This window comes from Esox lucius, chromosome 12 (assembly GCF_011004845.1).
Source record: "Esox lucius isolate fEsoLuc1 chromosome 12, fEsoLuc1.pri, whole genome shotgun sequence".
NCBI classification, from domain to species: domain Eukaryota; kingdom Metazoa; phylum Chordata; class Actinopteri; order Esociformes; family Esocidae; genus Esox; species Esox lucius.
The window spans coordinates 32332573-32358098 of record NC_047580.1 but is presented as its reverse complement, the minus strand read 5'-3'; the positions used below and the strand labels follow the sequence as shown (position 1 = coordinate 32358098).

Sequence of the window (25526 nt, the reverse complement as noted above, 5' to 3'; positions counted from 1 at the left end):
ATGTACCCCTATATTTAATTGAAAATAGTACAAAGACGCAACATATCAAATGTTGAAACTGAGAAATGGTATTGTTTTTGGAAAAACACATGCCCATTTTATTTGATGCCAGCAACACGTTTCAAAAAGGTGGGGACGTGGGCATGTTTACCTCTGTGTTGCATCACCTCTTTTGAAAATAGGGGAAAGCCAGGTAAGTTGTCACACGGGTAAGTTGTCACACTGTTCATACATCCAACACCTGAGGTGCTACCTCAAAAATCAAATAGCTGCATTGTGTGACTACATGTTCTATGGACAACTTCCTGTTCACATGTGGTCAAGATCACTCTAATCTGAGGTGACCACAAGTTTCTTACTTTCCCCCTTCAAAAGTAAAAAAGTGCCACTCTGTTAGGTATGAACATTGAAAATGATAATTTCGCACTGAGTAGAGGTGACAATAACTTGTCTTTTGATACTTCAGCTGTAGTCCTAAGTTGAACTAACCCTGAGATTTAGCACACGTCAGTTTGGGGCAAGTTGTCTCAATGACCTTGGGGCAAGTCTTCACATGTGACAACTTGCCCCAGTATACATGGATACACAGAACATGCTAAATTAAAAAAAAATATATTGTATCATCAGGTCTGATGGTATTAAATGTTACTGTAAATGGATTGTTATATATATGTATAGTTTAGAGCAGTACACCCTGGACTACACAAGACAGGCTCTGGGGTGTGTGTGCGCATGTCTACTAACACACTACTTGCCTACTGTATGAGACAGTATATCCACACACACACTACTTCATACAGTGTCATGAATTTAGTGTGGTGTTATGAACTGCATTGTGGAAACAAGGATAGAAGAAAGGGAGGAGGATGTATTAAGGATGTAATGAATATGCAATTGCTATGAGGAAATGTGTTTTGGAATAAAAGAGGAAATGAAGGAAGGAAGGAAGGAAAGAAAGAGGGGAAGGAAAGATTGTAAGAAATTATAAAACACAGAGAATGACAATGTTAAAGGCTGTGAGACAGGTGAAGTTGCAGTTGTAATGCCAGCATTATTGTTTTGATTGAAAGGCATGATTTGACATATTTTCTAGGCATGTTTTTTTTAAGTTCTTTAATTAAGTTGGATTCGGTTTTGAATTTGAAATCAATATTATACAAGTTGTGGTCTTATTTGTTAATTATTCAATGTGACAACTTACCCACTGATGGGGCAAAAGTGTCACAAGTACTCACTCTCTATTTAATGGTCTACAACTTTGTACTGAAATAAGATATGAATGAATACAAAATATGTCCCCAAGACTTCCTTCTTTAATTTGGTATGAAATGTATCGCATTGTGCTGTATTGTGCCCTGTAAATGTTACACACTGTGAAAAGTGTGACAACAAACCCTGCTCTCCCCTACTCTGTAAAGCCTGAGGACACCAAATGCTGTAGCTTTGGAAGTGGAATGTTTTTCCATTCCTGCTTGGTATAAGATTTCAGCTGCTCCACAGTATTCTTCGTTTCATAATGCACCAGATAAAGCGTGACAGGTCTGGACTGCAAAAATTGATTTGTCAGACCACAAGAGTTTTCCACTTTGCCTCAGCCCATCTTAAAGAAGGTGGCGGTTCTGGATCTTGTTTGTATGTTTTTTTCTTTGCATGGTAGAATTTAAACTTGCAGATGCAGTGTAATCAGAGAATGGTGTTCTTGAGCACATGCGGTTATTTCCAGTACAGAATGGTGTCTGTTTTTAATGCAGTGCCGTCTGAGGGCCAGAAGATCAGCCATCCAATGTTGTTTTTCAGCCTTGTCTAAAAAAAAGATTTTTTAAATCTTTTAATTATATTATATACTGTAGATGATGCGCCCCCCAAACTCTTTGTAATTGTACACGGAGTAACATTATTCTTAAATTGTTGCACTATTTGCCTGCACAGACTTTCAAAGAGTGGTGATCCCCTCCCCATCCTCACTTCTGAAAGGCCCGTCGTCTCTGGAATGATCTTTTATTACCCAATCATGTTACTGACCTGTTGACAATTGACTTAATTAGTGTTATTCCATTTGGTATATTTTTTTTAGCATTAGGCCTACACATCTTTTCCTGTCTTTTGTAGCCTCTGTCCCAACTTTTTTGAAAGGTATTGCTAGCATCAAATTCAAAGTGGGCTTATATTTTTCAAGAAACAATAAGAATTCCCAGTTTCAATATTTGATGTTTGTACTTTTTTCTATTCAATATAGGGTTTAAATGATTTGCACATCAATGCATTCTGTTTTCGTATACATTTTACACAGCGTCCCAACTTTTTTGAAAACAGTGTTGTACAATAAAAAGCCAATCATGTAAAGTTGACTTAATTTAAATCATAAAAGCTGACAAATCGTTTTTCTTGTATTTAAAAAACAGGATCACATTTTCACAGAAATGGAAGTTGGAATATTTCCTAAAGAACAGTTTGGTTTATTGTAGGGAAAATAAATCACAATGGTTTCTAAGGCATCAATAATTTAGGTAACAGAAATAAAATGTTTAGGAGTAACAATGAAGAGTAACTTAATTCTTTAAAGCAAAGACTATTCATCTGAAAGTAAAATTCTTTATTACATTAACAGTAAAACAATGCTGAAATAAAAATGTGTGTCCAGAATGATACAGAATTTTCAGTTTCTTCACCGGATCTGAAAAACAAGAAATATATCAATAACAATTAATATTGTGCAACATCTGCAGAATAAAAATATGTACTTCATATTGTAGTGTCCTGAAATAGTCTTCCCCCATGTCTTTGATAAATGTGAACAGGCCCATGCATGCAAAGTTTTAAAACACTGACAAGCACAATGTCAAAAAGAGTATGCATCTAGACATTATGGTTTGATGCGGGAAAGACGTTTAAAAAGGCTATACAATGCCTCTCAAAAGTAGTCTTGGACTTTCCCACATTCTATGACATAAAATAAATAAAATAAAATTTTTATAACGAGTTTTGTCACGGATCAGCACAAAAGCATAATTATAAATATAAAACTAAAAATAGTTGATTGCATAGGTATTCACCCCCTTTAGTCAATATTTTGTAGAGATACCTATGGCAGCAATTACACCCATGAGTGAATTTGGATCTACTCGCTTTGCACATCTGCGCACAGTATGTCAGTCCATTCTTCTTTGCAAAACTGCTCAAATTCTGTCAAGTTGGATAAGGATCTTCGGTGAATAGCAATCTTCTACTCTTTCCACATATTCTCCAAAATTTGCTGTCCACATATCAGAGTAGAGCCCCTGCTCCTCCACATCGAGAGGGGTCAGCTGAGGTGGCTTGGGCATCTTTTTCGGATGCCTCCGGAACGCCTTCCTGGGAAGGTGTTCCGGTCCCGTCCCACCGGGAGGAGACCCCGGGGAAGACCTAGGACTCGCTGGAGGGACTATGTCTCCCGGCTGGCCTGGGAACGCCTCGGTGTCCCCCCGGAAGAGCTAGAGGAAGTGTCTGGGGAGAGGGAAGTCTGGGCATCCCTGCTTAGACTGCTGCCCCCGCGACCCGGCCCCGGATAAGCGGAAGAAGATGATGATGATGATGATGATATCCCCAGCACTACTGGTCCTGAATGACTGGCTATTATGTTGCTCCTTAATGTTTTGCTATAATATAATGGCCAAGGCCTGATGAAGTTGGTTGCGTAAACGGCCGCATACCATCCCCAATCACAACGGCCCTGGCAAACAGCCCGTCTATTTAACTGTAAATATGTTCATAATTGCCCCTAATGGCCGGGTTCAGACGATGAACAACACTTGTCATATGTTGACACAGAGTCCTTAGGGACCAATAGCACTGGGATATGTTGGTATTGAATGTAATAGCACTGATGGTATGTTCATATTGAGCGTGATGACGTTTTCCCCCAAAATTATTGTTAGGAATCTTACTACACAGCTGTTAAATTTGAGAAAATACCTGGATTATTTTACACTTGGACATGCCAATCAGCAGAAAAAGCTCCTAATAAAATCCCCTTTCACATGGAAACTATCCCAAGGGGATACCTTTGAGAGCCACTGTAAATCAAAATGCACCCGGCACGAAAACCCATACAGCACATGATGCTACATTCTTTTGACGATTTATTTGCCATGATGTTTGACTGGCCGCAAGACAAAGTGCTCCGGGTTGCCAGATTTGGGAGTGAGTTTCAGGCACATGCACCTTCAATTACACAACCTGCTCCACAGTGAACCTACAATAATGTTCAGGTAACTAAAAAAAACCCAAACCACGGGGAAGCCATTCCATTGACTGTGGAGTAGATTATGGCAGTATGTTATGGTGAAGATGATACTGACTGTGTATTTGTCCCACTTCTTCTCTGGGTCGTAGGGCTCCCAGCGGCTCGCCGGGAAGATGTGCTTGTTCTTCTCATACCAGCTCCTCAGGACAACTTTACCCGCATGAGACTGTACTCCACCAAGGAGAAACAGCGGCGTTAAAGCTGCACCGACAAATACCGTTCATTTTTAAAAAGTACCACACCTACTTGGGAGGGGAATTAGGTGCTGCAAAAACATCGTTTGGTAGGAAAATGAAATAAGTGATGCAGGACGGTATGGAATGAAACGTGTCCTAACCTCGTCTTTTTCGACAGTGGCGTCGTTCACCAAGCGGATGTCGTCGTGGACGTCGAAGCTAAAAAGTGGACCTGCGGTAAAAAAGACAACAACAAAAGAATCAGAAGAGTTTACAGATAATTATACCTGTCATTCTAGAAGACCTTGGAAATGTCCACCGACTGACCAGATTTGCCGCGAGCCTTAGTCACGATGAAGTCGTAAAAGCTGTGATGCTAAAAAATAAAACAAACATACATGAATCAGTTTGAGATCAAGAAGCGAGCTTAATCACGTGTAATGGCGTTCAGATGGACGTAGCTGCACGGCGGCGGCACTCACATGTGGGATAATCAGATCCTCCTTGATGTACATCAGCTGCTCCACTCCAGCGGCCCTGTGAGGAACATCCAACATCTGAGAGGCTTTCCAAGGCAAAATAAACACACATGTACTGAAGCAAATAACTTCATTGGCTCTCGGGAATGTTCAAATAAATAAATTAATTTGAAGTGGCTCTACCGTACCCTTTGGCGGTTATGGATGTTACATGAAATTAAAGACTTTGCGCATTAGCAAAAGTCTTAAGTTTAGCAAAGGTTGAAACAAATACCCTTTGTTGTAGAACGGCATGACAGATCCCAAAAATAATGCTTCCTTTCGAAATAAGGTAATTTTCCATAATTCACTCTGAAGGGATAATTGACCTTATAGGCATTTTAACCTTCTGGTATGGTTTCCTATTCCTTTCCTTTAGTGAATTTCTATATGTCTTGCAGGTGATAGACCGAACGAGTGAATCATCAATGTTAGTTGTAATAGAATACTAGGCCGATGAGGCAAAAGCACAGACTGTCAACATACATTTTTGAGTATTTCGACACAAAAATGTTTTGCCCAATTGAGAATAACAACATTTTCAGAGTTCCACCCCCTGCACATTTTGTAGTGCTACAATCTGGAACTTGGAAATGGATTTATGATGTTATAAGATTGATCTACAGTGTATTTGTGCCATTTGTTTTTAACAACAAAATAATTATGTGTTTATTTTGCAATTATTCATCCTTACATTCCTGCCGTAAGGATGAATAATTGGTATACAATCAGTTGAATAGAGTTCACCTCTGTGAAATTAAAGTGTCTCAGATTAAATCCACCCGTTTCTGGAGGGTTCCAGAGTCTGACAGAGATCAAATCCAATACAACCATACCCCACAAAGACCTTTTAAACACAATAAAACAACATTTTGGAATGGCACCAATTAGGACTAGACTATAAACTAAATATCCCAAACACATTAAATATTATTTCCTTTTGATTAGCCAATAACCTTCCACTTCAGAGAACCCACCAAGATGGCAAAAGTAACTAAAGGAAATAGTGTTTTGTAGCCAGTATGGGAGAGCTGTCCATATGTAAACTATTACTGGAGTACTGAACAAAGCTGGACCATATTGACAAGCAAGGTTAAAAGCCCATCTAGATTTTTGCATATAGTATGTGGATGACTGCTGAAAAGCGGGAAAAGATTCTCAGGATAGATGAGACCGAATTTCAAAACAAAATCCTATGCGCCGCACCTAGCTAAAAACCTACCTGAGAAAAAGGTCTATCTGAGAACACTTCCCCAGAGTAAAGCGTAATGACGGCAATAGCCGGCAAAGACAGGGAAACCTGTCAGAACATAGGAAAAGCCTAGAGGAAACCCTGCATCAGTCTGCAAGAGACGGTAGCAGAGTGCTTCATGTTGCAGTGGTTCACCATGATTCCGAACCCACAGCCAAAGCTACACAGATCAAAGAACTGAGTGACCTAGAATGGCCCAGTCAAAGCCCAGATCTCAGATCAACTGACAACTTACAAGACTTCAAAAGGTGCTGCTGGTAACTAACGCAGTCCATCCAACTTCAGAGCATGAGCAATTCTGACAAGAATTGTCCAAATCGCCGGAAACAGATGTGCCAAGGCAGTACTAGCTGCCAGAGGTGGTTATATGGACTAAGAGGGGTGGATTTAGTTTTGTTTAACATAAAACAAATGTTACCTTCAAAGGACGGGGCATGGTTTTAATAAATAATAATCCTAATTGAATCAATTTCCATTCCAGATTGAAACCAAATGTGGACAAAGTCCTTGGGGAGTGTGTTAGTTGATCCACTGTAACATGACTGAACAGAACAGGTTAAGCAAAAACAATGGTTGACATCGGGGCGCAAAGGAGCCTAGTTTAGAATGGACTAGAATATTCTGTGAATCAGCAGGCTGCCAAATTGATCAAATAAAAAGTATAGTGAAGTTGTGTGTCAGGGCTTTTATACAGTAATGGGCCAGAATCAGGACCTTTCCCTGGGTGGAGATTTGGCTACATAAAACTGGCTCTGAAATGCAGTGGGGGGAAACATGGATTTTCAACTGAAGACAGAAATCACCTAAGTGATGAGGCTGATGTTTGACTTTGCGGGACTTCAGAGTTGCAAAGTAGTCTTTTTATTGTCAAATGCACACAATAACAGTGTCATTCTGAGCAGTGAAATCCCTATGACATGGCACGTGACATCTACGCAGTTGGATAAAAGAAAAGAAAAAGATGGACACAAATACATAATGTAAACTAGCAGCAATTCCACAGAGTGTAGAAAAGGGTTATATGGGCAATATGAAAGAAATAGGAAATATTATAAATATAAGTGTAATAGTGCCTATGAATGGTACATTAATATATGCTAAAGTCCACTGAATGTGCATAGAAAGTCATCAGAGCATTTTAAGTGTTTTTTTTTGCTCCAAGTTTAACTCAAATGGTTAGATACTCACATGGTTAGATACTCACGTGGTTAGATACTCACGTGGTTAGATACTTAAACAATGAGTTAGTGAATAGGTAAAGTAAGGGTTCAGGTATGGTTGTGACAAGCCATAACCACTGTTAAAGTTCCTCTCAGAGCAAGTGAAATGCAAGCAGAGAACTTCAACCAATTATATAATTGCTGCCTCCAGGATTAGATTCATGACAACAAGCTTCTACCTGCCGGGAAACTGAAATAGTTGTGAGAAACAAACTTTATAAACTACCTTCCTACAGGCTTCACTCAAAGGAGCATGGCATGCCTGAACTATTGTTTTACAATTAATAAAAGACATTCTTGATACTCAGTCTCACTTATTCTCATGCCAGTTTTTCTTTCGCTTTTGGCATTAAAAAAATTAAGGGAATATTAAGAAAAAAATATGTAAAATATTGATTTAGATTAATTCCTAACACTACTTGGTACATTGTTTTGGGGTGAACTTTCAAAAATGTTAGCAACCAGGAAACAACAGTGCGTTTCTACTGGCCCCTGTTGGCCATTGCTTTATTTGAGGAGAGATGTTTTGGTGACTTGACCAGATGGAGGAGAGGGCAAGTTCTTTTTTTCTCTCTATTTATTAACAGAGAATGTTGACCAAAATCACTTCTGGTGAATGAATGTTGTGAAACACTACAACTCCAAAACTACTGCCGATATGACATTGGCATTTCCTTATATTACATTGCATTAATGTACACTCACCTAAAGGATTATTAGGAACACCTTACTAATAATGTGTTTGACCCCCTTTCGCCTTCAGAACTGCCTTAATTCCACGTGGCATTGATTCAACAAGGTGCTGAAAGCATTCTTTAGAAATGTTGACCCATATTGATAGGATAGCATCTTGCAGTTGATGGAGATTTGTGGGATGCACATCCAGGGCACGAAGCTCCCGTTCCACCACATCCCAAAGATGCTCTATTGGGTTGAGATCTGGTGACTGTGGGGGCCATTTCAGTACAGTAAACTCATTGCCATGTTCAAGAAACCAATTTGAAATGATTCGAGCTTTGTGACATGGTGCATTATCCTGCTGGAAGTAGCCATCAGAGGATGGGTACATGGTGGTCATAAAGGGATGGACATGGTCAGAAACAATGCTCAGGTAGGCCGTGGCATTTAAACGATGCCCAATTGGCACTAAGGGGCCTAAAGTGTGCCAAGAAAACATCCCACACACCATTTCACCACCACCACCAGCCTGCACAGTGGTAACAAGGCATGATGGATCCATGTTCTCATTCTGTTTACACCAAATTCTGACTCTACCATCTGAATGTCTCAACAGAAATCGAGACTCATCAGACCAGGCAACATTCTTCCAGTCTTCAACTGTCCAATTTCGGTGAGCTCGTGCAAATTGTAGCCTCTTTTTCCTATTTGTAGAGTGGTACCCGGTGGGGTCTTCTGCTGTTATAGCCCATCCGCCTCAAGGTTGTGCGTGCTTCACAAAATACCTCGGTTGTAACGAGTGGTTATTTCAGTCAAAGTTGCTCTTCTATCAGCTTGAATCAGTCGGCCCATTCTCCTCTGATCTCTAGCATCAACAAGGCATTTTCACCCACAGGACTGCCGCATACTGGATGATTTTCCCTTTTCACACCATTCTTTGTAAACCCTAGAAATGGTTGTGCGTGAAAATCCCAGTAACAGAGCAGATTGTGAAATACTCAGACCGGCCCGTCTGGCACAAACAACCATGCCATGCTCAAAATTGCTTAAATCACCTTTCTTTCCCATTCTGACATTCAGTTTGGAGTTCAGGAGATTGTCTTGACCAGGACCACACCCCTAAATGCATTGAAGCAACTGCCATGTGATTGGTTGATTAGATAATTGCATTAATGAGAAATTGAACAGGTGTTCCTAATAATCCTTTAGGTGAGTGTATACAGACATAATGGACCTGTTAATACAATGCTGTTATTATTTTGTAAAAACATTTGGGTGTTAAACAAGTACACTGAGAAAGCTAGACTGACAAGTAAGCAACTTTGTGATATGATAAATCAGAGGCAGGCTGGAGCCTGTGTGATGCAATTAATCAGAGGAAGGGCGGAGCCTCTCTTACTACACATTGCTTCTCACAGCTCACCAGCTGATGTAGCCTGTGTACGTCTGGTTTATTCCCATCCCAGGGCTGTCAAGAACTGCACTGTTGTGCTCTCATCAAAAAACTATTTTCCAGACCTGTGGTACTAGTCCGATATTAGTCAAGAGATAATTTTCTAAACAAGTGAAGCCGTACCTTTATGAACATTATAAAAACATGTTAGTTTTATCAATTGGTTAATACATAGTTTATTGGGTTCTAGATTATATAAAAGCAATTGTAAAATAAAATCTATTTAAAATTGTTCAAATGTGTTTTTGAAAGCTCTGGTGGAGCTTCACATGGAATCAGTCACGTTTTTTAAAATAATTTGTGTTAATATTTTAAGAACTTTCAGAAAAGTCTTGTAATACAAGTGCTTACAATACTTATGGTTACTATTTTAAATAACATCAAGAGAAATGCAATAATATCAGTGGGCATTGGCCCACATGTTCACTTTAAACAGACAATTCAAGGCCATTGCTGCATTCACTATATTGGCCTATTACCTGAGCTCACTGAAATCTTTCCTGAGGACCTCTAGTGCCTTCTGAAGGAACTGCTGCATGGTGTTGCCCTTCTTCATCTGCAGAAAACACAGTTAAAAACACACTGAAACACGCTACAGTAGAGAAAGGCAATGAGATTCGGCCGGGGGCAAATCTTGGTAAAGCACATGGAAAGGGATAAATTATGAGAATTACAAAAAGTTGTTTGTACATGGCCAATTCTCTATAAGTCGGCCCCAAAGCAGATTGAGACCTGAAACGGACAATATTATCCCTGGATTACAATCACACACAATCATACAATGTGGTGGGAGAATGTCCTCAAACAAACTCCTGACATTTTTATCAAATGTTTTACTGCAAAAGGCCCCCGAAAATAAACTCTTGCGGTACTGTGTGATACATACCACGAGGAGGAGGTTAATGTGTCGTTTTTAACGGCATTGAGCAAAAAGTTTCCTCCCACAGTACCTTGACAGTCTTACGATGCCCCGATCCATCCCAATAAGAGAAGGTGATCTCTATTTCTTCACCTGCAGGAAAGGCAAATGTTAACGTCGTTACCAGTAAGTGTCACTGTCATGGCAAGGTGGTTATTAGCGGAGTTGAGAAATTGCTCATTTGAGCTCATTGTTCCCACAAGCCAGGGAGCCACATAAAAGGACACCAGGGACATTCATGTAGATTTTGCTTATTTACTGTCACACTTACTCTTGATCTTCTCCTGCTTTGCCTCCCACTCTTGGCGCAGTTCCTCTCTAAGACGATTCTCCTCCTCCTGATCTCGCGCACAGTGAACACACACATTTAGAATCGAGTTGATATAATACATTTACTCAGTCAACTCCCTGTATATATATACTGGCTATGAGTTCAAAGAAGAGCTTGCTTCACGTGGTGTGTCCATTTCAATGATGTGTGATGTGCAGAACGTGAATGTGACGTGTTGTATGCAATGTGTGAGGGTCACCTCTCTGTCACGGTCCGGCAGGAAGCTGGTGTCCACATCTGGGTTCTTCCCAAGCTTCTTCTTCTTTGCAGGAAAATCTTTGTAAAATAAGAGTCAATGTTCATGTAGGCCTATTGTTTTTAGAAATAAATATAAATACGATTTGTGCTTACAAACAACTCATTAAGCATCACTCACAGTCCTCTTCTTCTTCCTCTTCCTCATCCTCTGTCTCCTCTTTCTCCACTTCGTCCTCATCCTCTTCATCGTCCGGATTAAAGGACAAACTGGCAATCTTTCTCTTTTGCTCCTCTTTCCTCTTCTTCTCCTTCTGTTTCTCCAGTTTCCTGAAGGTAAGCACCGGCGAGAAACAGACAACAGTTTTCGAGAGATGTTGAAATACGTAACCTGTGGTCAGTGGTATGACATTTATTTAATGGCTTAAAATTGAATCTACTTAAAAAATGAACATTGTGTTTTGTTTGTTTATGGTACACATAATTGCAGGACAAAGTGTCAGCAACTCACAACATCAGCTCCTTTGACTGCTCCTTTTTGGCAAGCTGCTTTTCACGTTCTTTCACAAGAGCCTCTTGCCTGGCCTTCATATCATTCAGTGTCACCAGACCTGACAAAGGAGCAGGGTTGTTTTTCTTCACAGTTGTGTATTCAAGAATGTATCATCTATATCAAGTGCTGTATTTGCCATGGGAAAAGTCATTTCTAATGAACTTGCTGAACATCTAAACTTACCAACAGTGCTGGATTTGAGCTCTGCCTCCACCGCATCGTAATGCGCAGAGAACTTCTTGTCAATGTTTGATTTGACCATGTTGTCCTGCAGGAGATCATTTTGACAGGAAAAACAAGAACACAGCAACATGAGTTGACTGTGACGTCAAAGTACAGTCCAATAACTAGGAAAGTCAGCTTTTCGTTTTGATGACATTCAGCAATAAGATAACAGTAAATATGCAACTAAATTATCCAACTAACAAAAAGCTGACCTGAGCAATTTTCTCTTTCAGCTGAGAAAGTTGTTCCCTTTCTTTTTCACGCTTTTTGATCAGCTGCATGGCTCTTCCAGCCTCGCTCGCTGCTCCCTTGTACTGCGCCATAACGAGACCTTTGTTATTCAAACAACAATAATTATCTGAAAAAGTATCCAACTGCAACAGTACCAGACAGTGTCTAAATTTCAACACTGTTTAAAATAGCGAAGACCTGCATATAGCGAAATATTTTAGTAGGTGTAGAGGTATCTTCGCATCATAACAACCGAAAATGGTCTCAGTGAATTGCATTGTGGGTAATGTGTGACCCTTTACAAAGTCCGTGCAACTACTTCCGGGAAATTTCACTATTTCAAAATAAAGTGCTGTAACGTCAGTTGCTTGCATATACTGCTGCATTGAACCTGCTGATGGTGACAACAAAGCAAATTTGACATGATGCTCACCGTACCTCACGCAGGAATTATTATATTATTTGCTTGGTTGTCTCCATGTAATGCTCTCTATTTTCACATTGGAGAGACTGAGAAAAAATGCTTCATAGAGGAAATTCCCGATGAAACTATGGTTATTGGTAAGTTATATTTCTAGCGTTAGCTGTAGCTAACATTAGCAATCTCTACCTAATGGGCTATATTGATTCAACCACTAATTTAGCGATACAATATTTAATTTCCTTAGCTACGGATGTTAATTTTATAATAGAAAAATATCTCATGATTCTTTATAATGTTTCCTAGTCAGCTACAAAATATGAGATGAAAATTACTAGTGGCATTGCATTGTATTATGGGATGTAGATTATGCCCTCTATTGAGGATACGTGGAACAGCCTGTAATTAGATTATTTAACTCCTTGCGTTTCTTTGTTATTAGGGAAATACAGGACCCAGCTGTGGGACAAGCAGACGGGATCTTTCCTCCCAGCCACCCCTGGCCTCGGAATGCATGTGGAGATCAAGGATCCTGATACAAAGGTTTAATCCAAAACTAAGACAGGAGCCCCAAAAATAAAGTGTACCACACTTTTGTTTAGTCACCACATTGTTTGTATATAGTAAACACACAGTACATCACCACTGTGGCTCCTCTCCAACTGTCTGTTCTAGATAATCCTCTCCCGGCAGTACGGGTCCGATGGGCGTTTCACCTTCACTTCCCACACGCCAGGCGAGCATCAGATCTGCCTGCACTCCAACTCAACCAAGATGGCCCTCTTTGCAGGAGGCAAACTGGTAGGAGGTGCATGCGTTGTTCAGGGCATTTACAGCTCGCTAAAAGTTGTTCATGAAGTGTAGACGCACGTCTGTAGCCTGGGACAAGGTGTGTGTGTTTTCGTTCCACTACTTATTGCTCTGTATCATGCTGAAGATGATGTTCAGCGTGATGTAGTGGGGGGAGCGGAATCTTCATCAAAATAAGTAGTGGAATAAAAAGTTAAAGCACTCAGCTGGGTTCAGCTGTTTTCACCACTTTAAGGAAGTTTGTAATTGAGACCTAAAGTACTAGGGCAACGGGAGCTCATAACGAACTACTGGGTAATACAGTAAAAATGAAACATTATCCATTTAGGTCACTGGTTAGTTAGTAATTACCTTGTAATTTAAGTCTTAATTAGGAACTTTTATAAAACTGGTGAAAACAACCAAGTACTTTTACTTTGTACTTTTACATCCCTGTGGGATTCTAACCTTGTGTTCCACCTCATAGAGAGTGCACCTGGACATTCAGGTTGGTGAGCATACCAACAACTACCCTGAAATCGCAGCAAAAGACAAGCTCACAGAGCTGCAGTTAAGAGCTCGACAATTACTAGACCAAGTAGAACAAATTCAGAAGGAGCAAAACTACCAGCGGGTGAGTTCAGATAAATAATCTTTTTTTCTCTTTAAATAAATAAAATTAAGCCACAACATTGTGACAATATTGGAACGTTTGAACATGCACAGTCGTATGAAGTTGTGCTGTGGAAAAGGCAACATCTCTTCAGTCAGTAATTATGCGTCTCATTGCAGTATCGCGAGGAGCGTTTCCGCATGACAAGCGAGAGCACCAACCAGCGCGTGCTTTGGTGGTCTATTGCTCAGACAGTCATCCTCATCATCACTGGAATCTGGCAGATGAAGCACCTCAAGAGCTTCTTCGAGGCAAAGAAGTTGGTGTGATGCCCGCAGGATTACGCCGGCAGATGGGATGTAACATATGTGCAGCGCGGCCTAGTGGACAGACATGGTTTTGTTGTGACTAGTAGACACTTAAACCAAGGAAGCAAATGGATTGCGACCATCTGGTGTGTTTTACTATAGTCCGTTATTCATTTTTCTTAAATTATTTCTAAAGAGTAAGCTGCACCTAATTGTCAAAATCCTTGTCTTGTTTTGTATGAACTAATTTTGGACAACATATAAAGGGACACATGTTCCTAAGTTAACAAACTACATTTTAATTTCAACTTGAGACTGAGCAGTACCTGATAATGATCAGTAATGTTTTGCATACATTTGATCTTTCTCTGTACTGCATAACTATTGGTTTATTTAAAGATTTAATTTTTAATATACCAGTATATGATTTTAACAACTATTAACAGGTTTAGCTCAGTAACAACCTGTTAATTTCCAAAAAAACATTTCAAGAGCAGATTGGCATGCAATTCCTTAACATCTTCTGAAGAGTGCCATCAAGGCATTATTTAGAGTACCAGTCAAATATTTGGGCTTCCTTATCCATTGATTTGAATGAGTAAGTCCTGATGTTTTACTGGTACTGTATGTATTTCTACAGTTTGGTCGAGTCCACTCTTATTTTTAAAGACCATTGAAACAATTGCTTATTACATAAAAAAAATGTTTTATGTTGAAATACTCAAAAGTTGTTTTAAACCGATTTATGATTTTCATTACAATCTAGATGGGTGTAAGATAGTTGAAGTAAAATGAATGATATCGTCTGTAGTCCCCAGTAACTGAAACAGTGTGTTTTGGGGGAATTCAACCTAGCTTCTGTTTCCCCTGTAAACTAGATGTGGAACTGAACCCATTTCATTACCACCTGATACTTCAGGTTAATAATGAGGTATGCATTTACATATGTTGGTCTTAATTTGTAAGTATGAAATGTATTTCATGGCTGTCAATTTAATCCACTTTAAAAACAAAAAGTGTTTTGTTTGTTTATGGTACACACAATTGCATTTCCCAAACAGGAAAGAAAATAAACCAATTCTTTAAATAATTGTTTTATTGCATGCCAGCTTCCTCAGCACAGTATCAACTTAATCTTGTGGCTTGTTTTAATTTTTTGCCACATTAATTTCATGTAACCTTAATGGTTTTAGTCTCCATCATCATTGTGCCATAAATGACAGTATAGAACAAACAATTTTCTTTTGCATAGGTTCATTCTCATCTCCCAACAAGCCAACACATATTTCAGACCAAAAATATCGGGAAGCAACACTGCAACAATGTGTAAACGCAGTGTGATTCACGCCATCTGCAGTTCTGTTGTTTATTAAGGATACAAAGTATTTGACGCCATTAGAAAACAATTAGATTCACAATACAATATATAATTATAAAGGGAAGCTTGTGTTTATTAAAGTACCTTGCAGATTTGTTTTTTGGGGGGGGGGGGGGGCATTTTATCACTAAGATACATGATTTCTAGGATATTGAACATGGTTAAGAGTTGTATAGTGACAACATGTAGATTGTGAATATAGACTCAAATTTAATCAACAGAGGCTTTGCTAGAGTAGAAATAACCTCAGTCTTTTGACGCGGACCTATGTGTTAGTGTAAAACAATACATAATGTAAGATTAGCAAAGAGTCCAGATGTTTACTGAATGTCCAATATCATACACTAATATCTGTCATGTGAGGAGTAGTAAAAGAGAAATCTTGTAATGTCAACTTTTTGATTGAATGCCATTCAAAAATACTAATATGAATGCTCCATAGAAACCAGTTGAATTGCTTCTAGAAGAACCAATAACGTCATTAAGATATACCGTACAAATGCACAGTTATTTTTGTTCTCCAGAAAAAAATCTCAACAATATATTCCTTTTCAGGCTGACTTGAGGAAGAAGAAATTTCACTTTTCTGTAACGGTGAGGCACTCCATCTTTTTAGCTGCGTCTTCTGTCGGTACCATTGGCTTCTTCTCTGGGCTTGGAGTAGGGGTGTTGGGATAGTCCCGGTTACCAAAAATAGTACTGCCCACTCGCACGTTCGTGGAACCCACCTCAATCTAAAGAAAGAGCATCACAGATAGATTCAGCAAATACAGACGGCAGGAGTAAGCCTTGGAGAAGTAATCGGTAAGCTAACTTACTGCACATCCAGCAATTACTTGTGTTCGGAATTAGCATAATATCAGTTTTTAAACACTGAGAAGGTGGAACGTACCGCATGCTCAAAGTCCATGGACATGCCCATACTGAGCTCTACATTCTCCAAAGGGATCTGCAGACTGTCACACACCACCTGTCGTTGACTCAGCAAAGCCTGGTTGATAACGCACAGCAAACCTGTCATTTCTACACACACACACACACACACACACCTTAAATATTAACATGAAGTTGGGGTAATCGCCACTGCAACAAAACAAAAAATATATATACCTGAAAATCTGGGTTAGGGCCATCGGCTAGGTCATAGCCGTAACGCCCAATGGTCATGAGCCCAGAGAAGTGTAGGGCAGAGCATTTGTTTAGAATGTGTTTCACCGTGTTCACGGTCTCGCCAGGAGGGAGTCCATATTTACCTGGGGGAGAACACAGCACTAGTCCTTTTTGTTGTCAACAATAATACCAATGATTCATTGGATTCAAACTCACTTATTACTATTCACTATTATAGCGAAATGTAATTAAATCCATAGCTGAACTAGTCCTGAACACTGGTGGCCTTTGAACCCTGGGTACACTGGCATAGAGGCCTCTAACATTTGAGTCCTTCTTGAAATTTACTTGTGGGCTGATTTGTGGGATCAATCGTAACTTATTTAAAGTGTGCGTGCGTGCGTACATCCACCTACTTTCCTCTCCGCTGGTGTTGATCTGCACCATGACCTTTAACCTCCGGGTGCTAGCTGCTCTCAACCGTTGCCAGGAGCTGTTCACTTTGTCAGCTAACTTGACAGAGTCGACCGTTTCCACCATGAACAGGTTTGGCACACCTGTGGGTTTTGGGGGGTGCAGAGTTTAACACGGTCTCATTTTGAGCCGGGTCCTGACAGAACAGAATGTGGCGACCTCTCAGTTTCGGACCCCTTTGTTACATACATAAAGGACTAGCCTGATAAACCACTTTTCACAGGCATGTATCGTTCCTTATCAAATATGTTAGCTAATGATTGATTGTTAATGTCACAACTGACAGAAGTTTTTTAATTGGCCATAAAGAAAAAAAACTGGCAAAACTCAAACAATGTCATTAACATATTGTTCTATATTTATCATTGTCATGTCACTACATGAAATGTATCTGAATTTATCAATTTTCTGTCCACGTGACCCAGCTCAAAATGAATGCCTGTGGTGCACAAATAAAACACTGGCAATTTCTTTTAAATGAATAAAATGTGACATGCTACTTACCCAAAAGTTTGTTGACATTACCCTTCTGTAGATGGCCAATAAAATGCCACTCGATTTCTGGGCATGATTCTAAAACCTAGAGGAAAATTTGATTTTGATTTCAAGTGTTATATAAACGTGTTGTTTTTGTTGTTGTTTTGTAAACCAGATAATGAATAATGTGACTAAGCCTTTGAACAAACCTGAGGATTTGAAGCTTTATCCACAAGTTCATTAACCTAAAAGTCAGGGATACAATTAAAAAGAAAAGAGACTCCACAAATAGTAATAACTCTATAAATGTTTTTGCATGTACCTGTGTTATAGTTTCCCATCACATATAATATTTATAACTATAACTGTCATTCACACCAACCTCTACTGACTGAGTTGAAGTGGACCAGCACAAAACAGTACAGTACTTACATAGTTTTCACCAAAGTTACGGTGTCCGTTTCGATATGCCTCGATCACCATCTCCGGTGGTTTGGTCTTACTGACGGCTACCAGGCGGGGCGGTACCGCGGGCAACGTCTTAGACCAGACAAGTGAGACAAAAAAAGAGCAACGTAATATTATATTCTCATGATTGATGGCAAGGGGGGGGGGGCTGCAGAGATGGCGGTCCTTCCGGCAGGTTCTCCCATCTCAGCAGAGATACTCTAGATCTCTAAGAACATCCATTTGGTTCTTGGTCACATCCCTGACAAAGAGTCTTGTCCAGTTACTTCGTTTGGCCAGACAGCCAGTACTAGATGGTCCCGACCTTCTTCCACTTCCCAATGATCGAGTTCACGACTTTAGAATTTTCTTATAAGCTCATGTTCTATGACCATTATTGAGAACTATATTGAAGATATAGTAAATGTGTTTTCATTGGATTTATTGATTATTTATAAATCCATAATTACTTTTTTCACCAAAACACAGGTTGGTCAACTATTTTTAGAATAATATGCATCAGGTTTGATGTTTCTATGACAATTATTGAAAAAGATATTGAAGATATACAGATGTAAATGTTTTTTCCTGAATAATAAGAAAGAAAAAAATTATCCACCAAAACAAAGGTTGAAATATGCCTTATTTTTGTAGTACTATGCATCAGGTTTGAAGTTTTGATGACAATTATTGAAAAGGGATTTTAGGATATACAAAATTAAATGCATTTCCAATTGATTATTAACAAGTATTTTTGACAATATGAAATGTGGTATATTATTTAGCTTTTTTCAAGTTCCAGGGTTTATTCGTCAAATGCACCGAACAACACAGTGTCATCCGGCACAATTCTTGTGACATGGCACCCGACAAGTATGTAGTGAGAGTTAAAAAGAGTATATAGCTAGCCCTGCCAATTCTGGTGTTCTCTGGCGAATGCCAATCGAGCTGCATGGTGCTGGGTAGTGAGCACAGGTCCCACTAGAGGATGCCAGGCCCTCATGCCACCCTCATGGAGTCTGTTCCTGACAGTTTGGTCAGAAACATGCACACCAGTAGCCTGGTGGAGGTCATTTTGTAGGGCTCTGGCAGTGCTCCTCCTGTTCCTCCTTGCACAAAAGATACCGGTTCTGCTGCTGGGTTAATAGCCTTGTATGGCTCTCCTCATGAAACGGCCCGTCTCCTGGTATCTCCTCTATGCTCTTGAGACTGTACTGAGAGACACAGCAAACCTTGTGGATGTGCCATCCTGGAGGAGCTGGACTGCCTGTCCAACCTGAATGGGCTGTAGGTACCGCCTCATGCAACCAGTAGTGACAAAGACACTGGCAAAATGCAAAGCTTGAGAAAAATCATCCAGGAAGGATAAAGAGAGAGCAAATCGTCTGTGGGCACCACCTGCAAAATCATTCTCTTTTTGGGGGTTGTCTTGCTGTTGCCTCTAGTGCACCTGTTAATTTGCACCAAAACAGGTGGCATTGATTCACAATGGCTTATGCTTCCTTACAGAATGATATTCCAAAAGTTTAATTGACTTGGTGTTATACTGAGATTACGTGTTCCCCTAATTTTTTTGAACACTCTATTCGTCTGCTGACATTTAAGCAAGTACCTGGTTTACTCTTTTACCACGGCCCCTAAATGTGGAAGGGAGCCCGAACGAATGTGGTCTATTGAATTTCGAATAGATTAAATTGACCACAAGGTCTATTGAATCTCGAATATAAAACTGATTTCACCTAGGTTCAACATTCTAACTCAATCTCAAACTTAGTTTTGTACTGTTCCTCCAACAATGGCTTGAATAATTGCTAGTCAAAACCATAGTGTTTTTATTTTTGAAAATAAGAAATGGTATGTAGCAAACAAGTACTTGTTAACTTTATAAGCCTACATTTCATGCTAAAATGCACGCAAATAAATCAGAAAACGATCAAGATGGTAAACGATCAGAAACCGTGCTGCCAATGTGTTCGTCAATCTCAGCAGCAGTGTCTTAATATTCCGATGAGATTTGTAGGCAGAACAAACATGACAGCTAGCATTCAAACCTGGTTATATTCTCTCAATGCGGAGCCTTTTGGACTTATTGCGCGGGTAAACTACTATGGATAGGCACTGACAGCGAAACGGGTTGTTTTGTATTAATACCACCTGATCAATCCTTTACATATTTTCATAAAGTATACTTTAAAATGACATATCAGCTGCTTTGATCACCGTGTTTTAATCATGAATTGGCCTATGTTTAAAATCAACACATGAATTGATTTTTTTTACCAGGTCGCTCAGGATAACATCATATGCGAAATAACTTCATATGATATCATAGGATATGGATCTGTAAAATATCCTTAACAGTGTGACATGTAATTTCGCTGATGAACTACAGTATATAGGATACACTTCTAAAACGCTGAATGTGTGAACCATATTTGCAGCGCCATTGTTCACAGCTCCAAGACAAAATATTAAGAATGCCAGAAAAATATGCATTAAAATTATAAACATTTCTATCAGCGTCTTTGTAGAAATTCGTCTTAAAGACTATAAGCACAGGTAGCGGCCTCGAAAACGTGTATTTTGAGTGGGTGACAAGACAACGTCGCCTACTGCCACTCCTCTGGCCACGCCCACTAACTAAGCTCCTTTTGAAAAAAAAACGAGTTACTCCTAATTTTGTAAGAACTATCAACTCTTAGTCTTTAACGTGTATTCAGTGGTGGTGGTATGTGCAACATTTACTGATTAAATTGTTGACTAACAACCCAAGAGTAAATAGAAGTTAATAGAGTAAATGTTTTACAACGTTTAAAAATCATTGTTGACTTCACCATGATAACAGACCACGAGACAAGGAGCAAGTCGTGAGCAAATCGGTATATCTCCACGATGCATGCAGCGCGTGCTTTTCAATTGGGTTCGTTCACACCATGCCATTATAGGCTGCGTTTGTAAAATCGTTAACTATATGTCAAAATGTAACGTGCATGTTAGTGTCACCGCAATTCGAAGGTTGATGCATTTTGCCTTACATAACTGCTCTACCGCAGCTTACTTGATTAAAAACTCGTGTGTCCAAAGTATAGGTAAGCTACTGGTTCTTGACAAGGTAATACCGAACTCGACTTACCTTTGGGCGACGAGACGCCGCTTTATTTACCCTGTCTACCACCGCTTGTAACGCTTTTCCAACCTCCGACATACCGACGTTCCACATGCCCTCAACACACTGTGCAACCAATGGTACGGACAGTGTGCGTAAGCAAAACCAACGTGCCAAAATAAAAGTCCGTTCACTACAGTTCTTTTAACAGCTTCATGTATCCTACTAGCCCATGAAAGGAGGGAGGGCGGCCTCTTCTGTTGGCTTTTAATATATGAACACGTGTTCATTCAATCCAGTGTAAATTGTGCTCAAGACAGAAATAAGGGCATTGCCGTAATAAATTGCGATTTAGTAAAATGTGTTTCAGTAACAAACTTTTGCACCTAATCGTAACTCTGATTGGCATGCCATTGCCACGCATTTTCTACAGCTATGCTTCTATATACATATTAGAGACGTAGCAAAAATATTTCACATTTGTTTTGAAGGCTGGTTAGGTTGAATTTAGAAAACAAATTATTCAAGTATTTTTCAAAAATGTTTGTAGTGAGTTTAATTGCCCCCCCCCCCCCCCCAAAATGTTTTTTTTTTTTTAATAATAATTGTGGTGGTAGTCATTAAGTACCTCATGTCACAAAGACACTCACTTTCAGTTCAATGGACTGGAAAATATGTTCTATAATGTTTCCCAAATCGAGAATAAACTGCTACTACATTAGCTAGGTAATGTGTATACAGAAGCATTTTTTAATGAAATAACATGCTAAAACAATCAAGTGTTTATAGTACAACACACTGACGGCCGGATCTGAAGACCAGATTGTTCGTTAGCTATTGTATTACTATAAATTTGTTCTGTATCATGTAATGTTTCTGAGACGCTGACGTTTTTGGCAGTAGCTTAAAGGGATCCTAAATTCGGATTTATGCACACCATGTCAACTGTAATCAAGCACTACAAATGTATATAGAGTTTAAAAAAGTACACTAAAATAATGAAAACAAATACCCAAATTTATTAACAAGATTACACAATTCAAAACATTTCCAAATTTAAGTGTCTGCGATTGTTACATAGTCCAGAAAAAAACAAGGAAATTACAAAAGAAATATGACAGGTTTCCATTAACATTCAATCCAATTTTGCCATCCCACTTCATTATACTCGTTCAAGGGCCTCTAACATGATGATGCTGTTTCCTCGGATTACCTACAGACAGATAAACAAAAACCAAAACCATTTTCCAAATTAGAATTGGATTAAATATAGAACTACATTGTCATGGTGTCACCTCCACAACAACCTGAGTAATAAACTAAGAAGAAAAACAGTGTACATGTGAATTCAATAGTGAACCACAACTTTAAACTACCTTGCTGTTATTATTTTTGTATATAACAAAATCACCTTAATTTGTAAAGTACATTCACAAAGACCCATTATTTTAGTTGGTGTAATGATGCTGTAAGCGAATACGATAACAGGATATGAGGAGTGAATATATCCAATACATTAATTTACAGCTGATGTGAACATATTTATCCATTTATATACAGTTGTGCTGAGAAGTTTGCATACCCTGGCAGAAATTGTGACATTTGGGCATTGATTTTAAAAATGACTGATCATGTATTTTATTCAAGGATCGTGATTATATGAAGCCATTTATCATCACATATTTGTTTGGCTCCTTTTTAAAATCACAATGACAACAGATATCACCCAAATGGCCCTGATCAAATGTTTACATACCCTTGAATATTTGTCCTTGTTACAGACACACAAGGTAACACACACAGGTGAAAATGGCTATTAAAGTAGAATTTCCCACACCTGTGGCTTTTTGATTGCAATGAATGTCTTTGTATAAATAATCAATGAGTTTGTTATCTCTCACATGGATGCCCTGAGCAGGCTAGATACTGAGCCATGGGGAGCAGAAAAGAACTGTCAAATGACAAAACATTTGGAGATCGGTTGATGCCAAGTCAGGTAGACCAAGAAAGATTTCAGACAAAACTGCCAGAAGAATTGTTGGCGATACAAAGAAAAACCCAAAGGTAACCTCAGGAGAAAGACAGGCTGCTCTGGAAAAAGATGATGTGGTTGTTTTAAGGAGCACAATATGACGATATTTTAACAAAATTGAGCAGCATGGTTTAGTAGCGAGAAAGAAGCCTTTACTGTGCCAACACCATAAAAAAGCCAGATACAATATCCCGACTAAACCTTGACACACCTCACAGCTTCTGGCACACTAATTTGCATTCTTTTACACAAAAAAGTTGCACATGGGACATTCTTGGACTGTCCAGCACGACAATGACCCTAAGCACAAGGCCAAGTTGACCCTCCAGTGGTTACAGCAGAAAAAGGTGACTGCTCTGGAGTGGCCATCACAGTCTCCTGACCTTAATATCATTGAGCCACCCTGGGGAGATCTCAAACATGCAGTTCATGCAAGCAAGACGACAAAAGACTTTGCATGACCTGGAGGCATTTTGCCAAGACGAATGGGCAGCTACACCACCTGCAAGAATTCAGGGCCTCATAGACAACTATTACAAAAGACTGCACGCTGTCACTGATGCTAAAGTGGGCAATGCACAGTATTAAATACTAAGGGTATGCAGACTTTTGAACGGGGTCAGTTAATTTTTTTCCTTTGTTGCCATGTTTTATGATGGTGCCATTCTGTTATGACCTACAGTTGAATGTGAATCCCATTAGACATGTTTTGCCTGCTCACTCATGTTCTTTACAAATGGACATATATTACCAATTCTCCAAGGGTACGCAAACTTTTGAGCACAACTGTACATCAAGAGATCAAAGTTTATGACACTGTATTAGCATTCAGCTTTTTAATTATAGGGGCACCTGACACACCGTTGCTGTTGATCAATGAAAGAATGGCATACAGAAATATACAATACATGAAAGCCAAAATGCCTCCATCCTCTGAGGTACTGTAGTTAGCTGTAGGTACTGACCACCATTCCTATCGTGTTCTGTACTCCTCCAGGGGCCATCTCCAAGCAGTCATCCATCACCAAGTTCATGAAGGGGTCAAACCCTCTTAAGACTCCTTGGACCTGCCTGCCACCGTTAAGCTTCACTGAGGGGGGAAATGCAAAACATTCAGACCATAAGCCTATTTTCCCAAAGGCATCAAATTAAAGAAAAGTTATATGTCAGAAACCTAGGATATGTTCAAATAAAGATCCTTGTGGTAAAACAGGCCCTCAACTACATTTCAAGAACAGTTCATGAGGCAATACGCCAAGCCAACATAGGAAACACTTTTCTTTCCGTTCTTCACGCATGCAAAAACACATTTGTCTTTTCAAATCAGAACCATGGATATTGAATTTGTGAATACAATTTTTACTTACAAGAGAGCTTCTTGTCCATGAACCTGAAAATAGAAGAACATTTATCATTCGTTTCAAATAGCCGGACACACTGACAGTGGGAGTAAAGCGAAACGGTCGGTTCTGATAGTCCTCACACGTTTGTAGAAAACTTATGCAGACAGAACATTTTTAAATAACCTTAGCTACAACTTTACTTCTGTGCGTTACCAAAGCATGTTCAAGACAGTGACTAAAGGAACTCGTTTATGCGCGACGGTCAAGAACTACCCTACCACAATTAACAATTAGAAACCCAGAATCAGAGAACTCATCCATTCAAAACACATCAGTTTGTATACAGAAACATGAGATACGTGACCACCGATCGCTTTATTTAGCTAACGAATACCCGTTGTTAGCAATTTCACTAGCAAAAATAACGAGCTAGTTAGTTAGCTACCGGTAGCTTTGTTAGCAACTTCATTTACAATTAAGCGAAGCTAAATATAATCGAATACACTTATTAGAAAACAAAATCTTTACTAGAAAATCACTCACTTTTTCAACTCTGGTGGATGTGCTTTACTCATGTTTCTTGTTTTTGTTATGGGCCTTCAGTTCGTGAGCCTTGCGTTGCGTTGGTCAAAAAGCGGAAAGCGTGCGCATATTTTGCTGCGAGCCAATAAAGAACCATACCGGAAAACGTAATGTAAACTTCCTGCAAACTTCATCAAACACAAGCGGGCACATCGCCACCTACTGTCTCAGTGTTGATCCAATGTGGATTTTAGACTCATTAATGAGGATTTCGTTTATTGTAGGGTTCCTAAACAGACATGTAGCTGCAATAGTGTAAAACATTTTATTAATGTGCAAGTGCAGTAAATAAAACATCCACTTTTAATGTAACGTGAATTCTTGAATAACTCTGAAAGACCAGCTCCTTTCTTATATTGTAACAGGTAGTGTGAAGATAATACAATAGTATCTTTACAGGTCAAAAAATATAG

The 25526-nt window shown here is 39.3% G+C and overlaps 4 protein-coding genes across 4 annotated transcripts; 1 reads left to right on the top strand and 3 right to left on the bottom strand.

The window, feature by feature from the left end:
• Positions 1 to 2570: 2570 nt before the first annotated feature.
• On the bottom strand, positions 2571 to 12322 carry fam50a (family with sequence similarity 50 member A). Its single transcript, XM_010893196.3, has 13 exons — positions 12015 to 12322; positions 11761 to 11845; positions 11536 to 11635; positions 11206 to 11354; positions 11029 to 11105; positions 10770 to 10836; positions 10530 to 10591; positions 10059 to 10135; positions 4941 to 4995; positions 4786 to 4834; positions 4620 to 4690; positions 4338 to 4448; positions 2571 to 2674 (listed from the first exon to the last, which is right to left on the bottom strand). Exons 1-13 carry the CDS (start codon positions 12123 to 12125, stop codon positions 2666 to 2668), a joined length of 1023 nt encoding a protein of 340 aa, XP_010891498.1. The 5' UTR covers positions 12126 to 12322; the 3' UTR covers positions 2571 to 2665.
• Positions 12323 to 12391: 69 nt separating this feature from the next.
• On the top strand, positions 12392 to 15256 carry tmed4 (transmembrane p24 trafficking protein 4). The gene is made up of 5 exons (XM_010893198.4): positions 12392 to 12594; positions 12897 to 12997; positions 13130 to 13255; positions 13731 to 13877; positions 14036 to 15256. The coding sequence occupies exons 1-5, from the start codon at positions 12456 to 12458 to the stop codon at positions 14183 to 14185; spliced, it is 663 nt and encodes a 220-aa protein (XP_010891500.1). The 5' UTR covers positions 12392 to 12455; the 3' UTR covers positions 14186 to 15256.
• A 378-nt stretch (positions 15257 to 15634) lies between these two features.
• plpbp (pyridoxal phosphate binding protein) lies at positions 15635 to 21348 on the bottom strand. The gene is made up of 8 exons (XM_010893199.5): positions 21184 to 21348; positions 18036 to 18143; positions 17813 to 17848; positions 17631 to 17706; positions 17069 to 17209; positions 16653 to 16795; positions 16435 to 16533; positions 15635 to 16276 (listed from the first exon to the last, which is right to left on the bottom strand). Exons 1-8 carry the CDS (start codon positions 21268 to 21270, stop codon positions 16121 to 16123), a joined length of 846 nt encoding a protein of 281 aa, XP_010891501.1. The 5' UTR covers positions 21271 to 21348; the 3' UTR covers positions 15635 to 16120.
• An 804-nt stretch (positions 21349 to 22152) lies between these two features.
• Positions 22153 to 25205, bottom strand: snrpg (small nuclear ribonucleoprotein polypeptide G). The gene is made up of 4 exons (XM_010893200.3): positions 25075 to 25205; positions 24556 to 24578; positions 24154 to 24278; positions 22153 to 22369 (listed from the first exon to the last, which is right to left on the bottom strand). Exons 1-4 carry the CDS (start codon positions 25104 to 25106, stop codon positions 22319 to 22321), a joined length of 231 nt encoding a protein of 76 aa, XP_010891502.1. The 5' UTR covers positions 25107 to 25205; the 3' UTR covers positions 22153 to 22318.
• Positions 25206 to 25526: the final 321 nt, after the last annotated feature.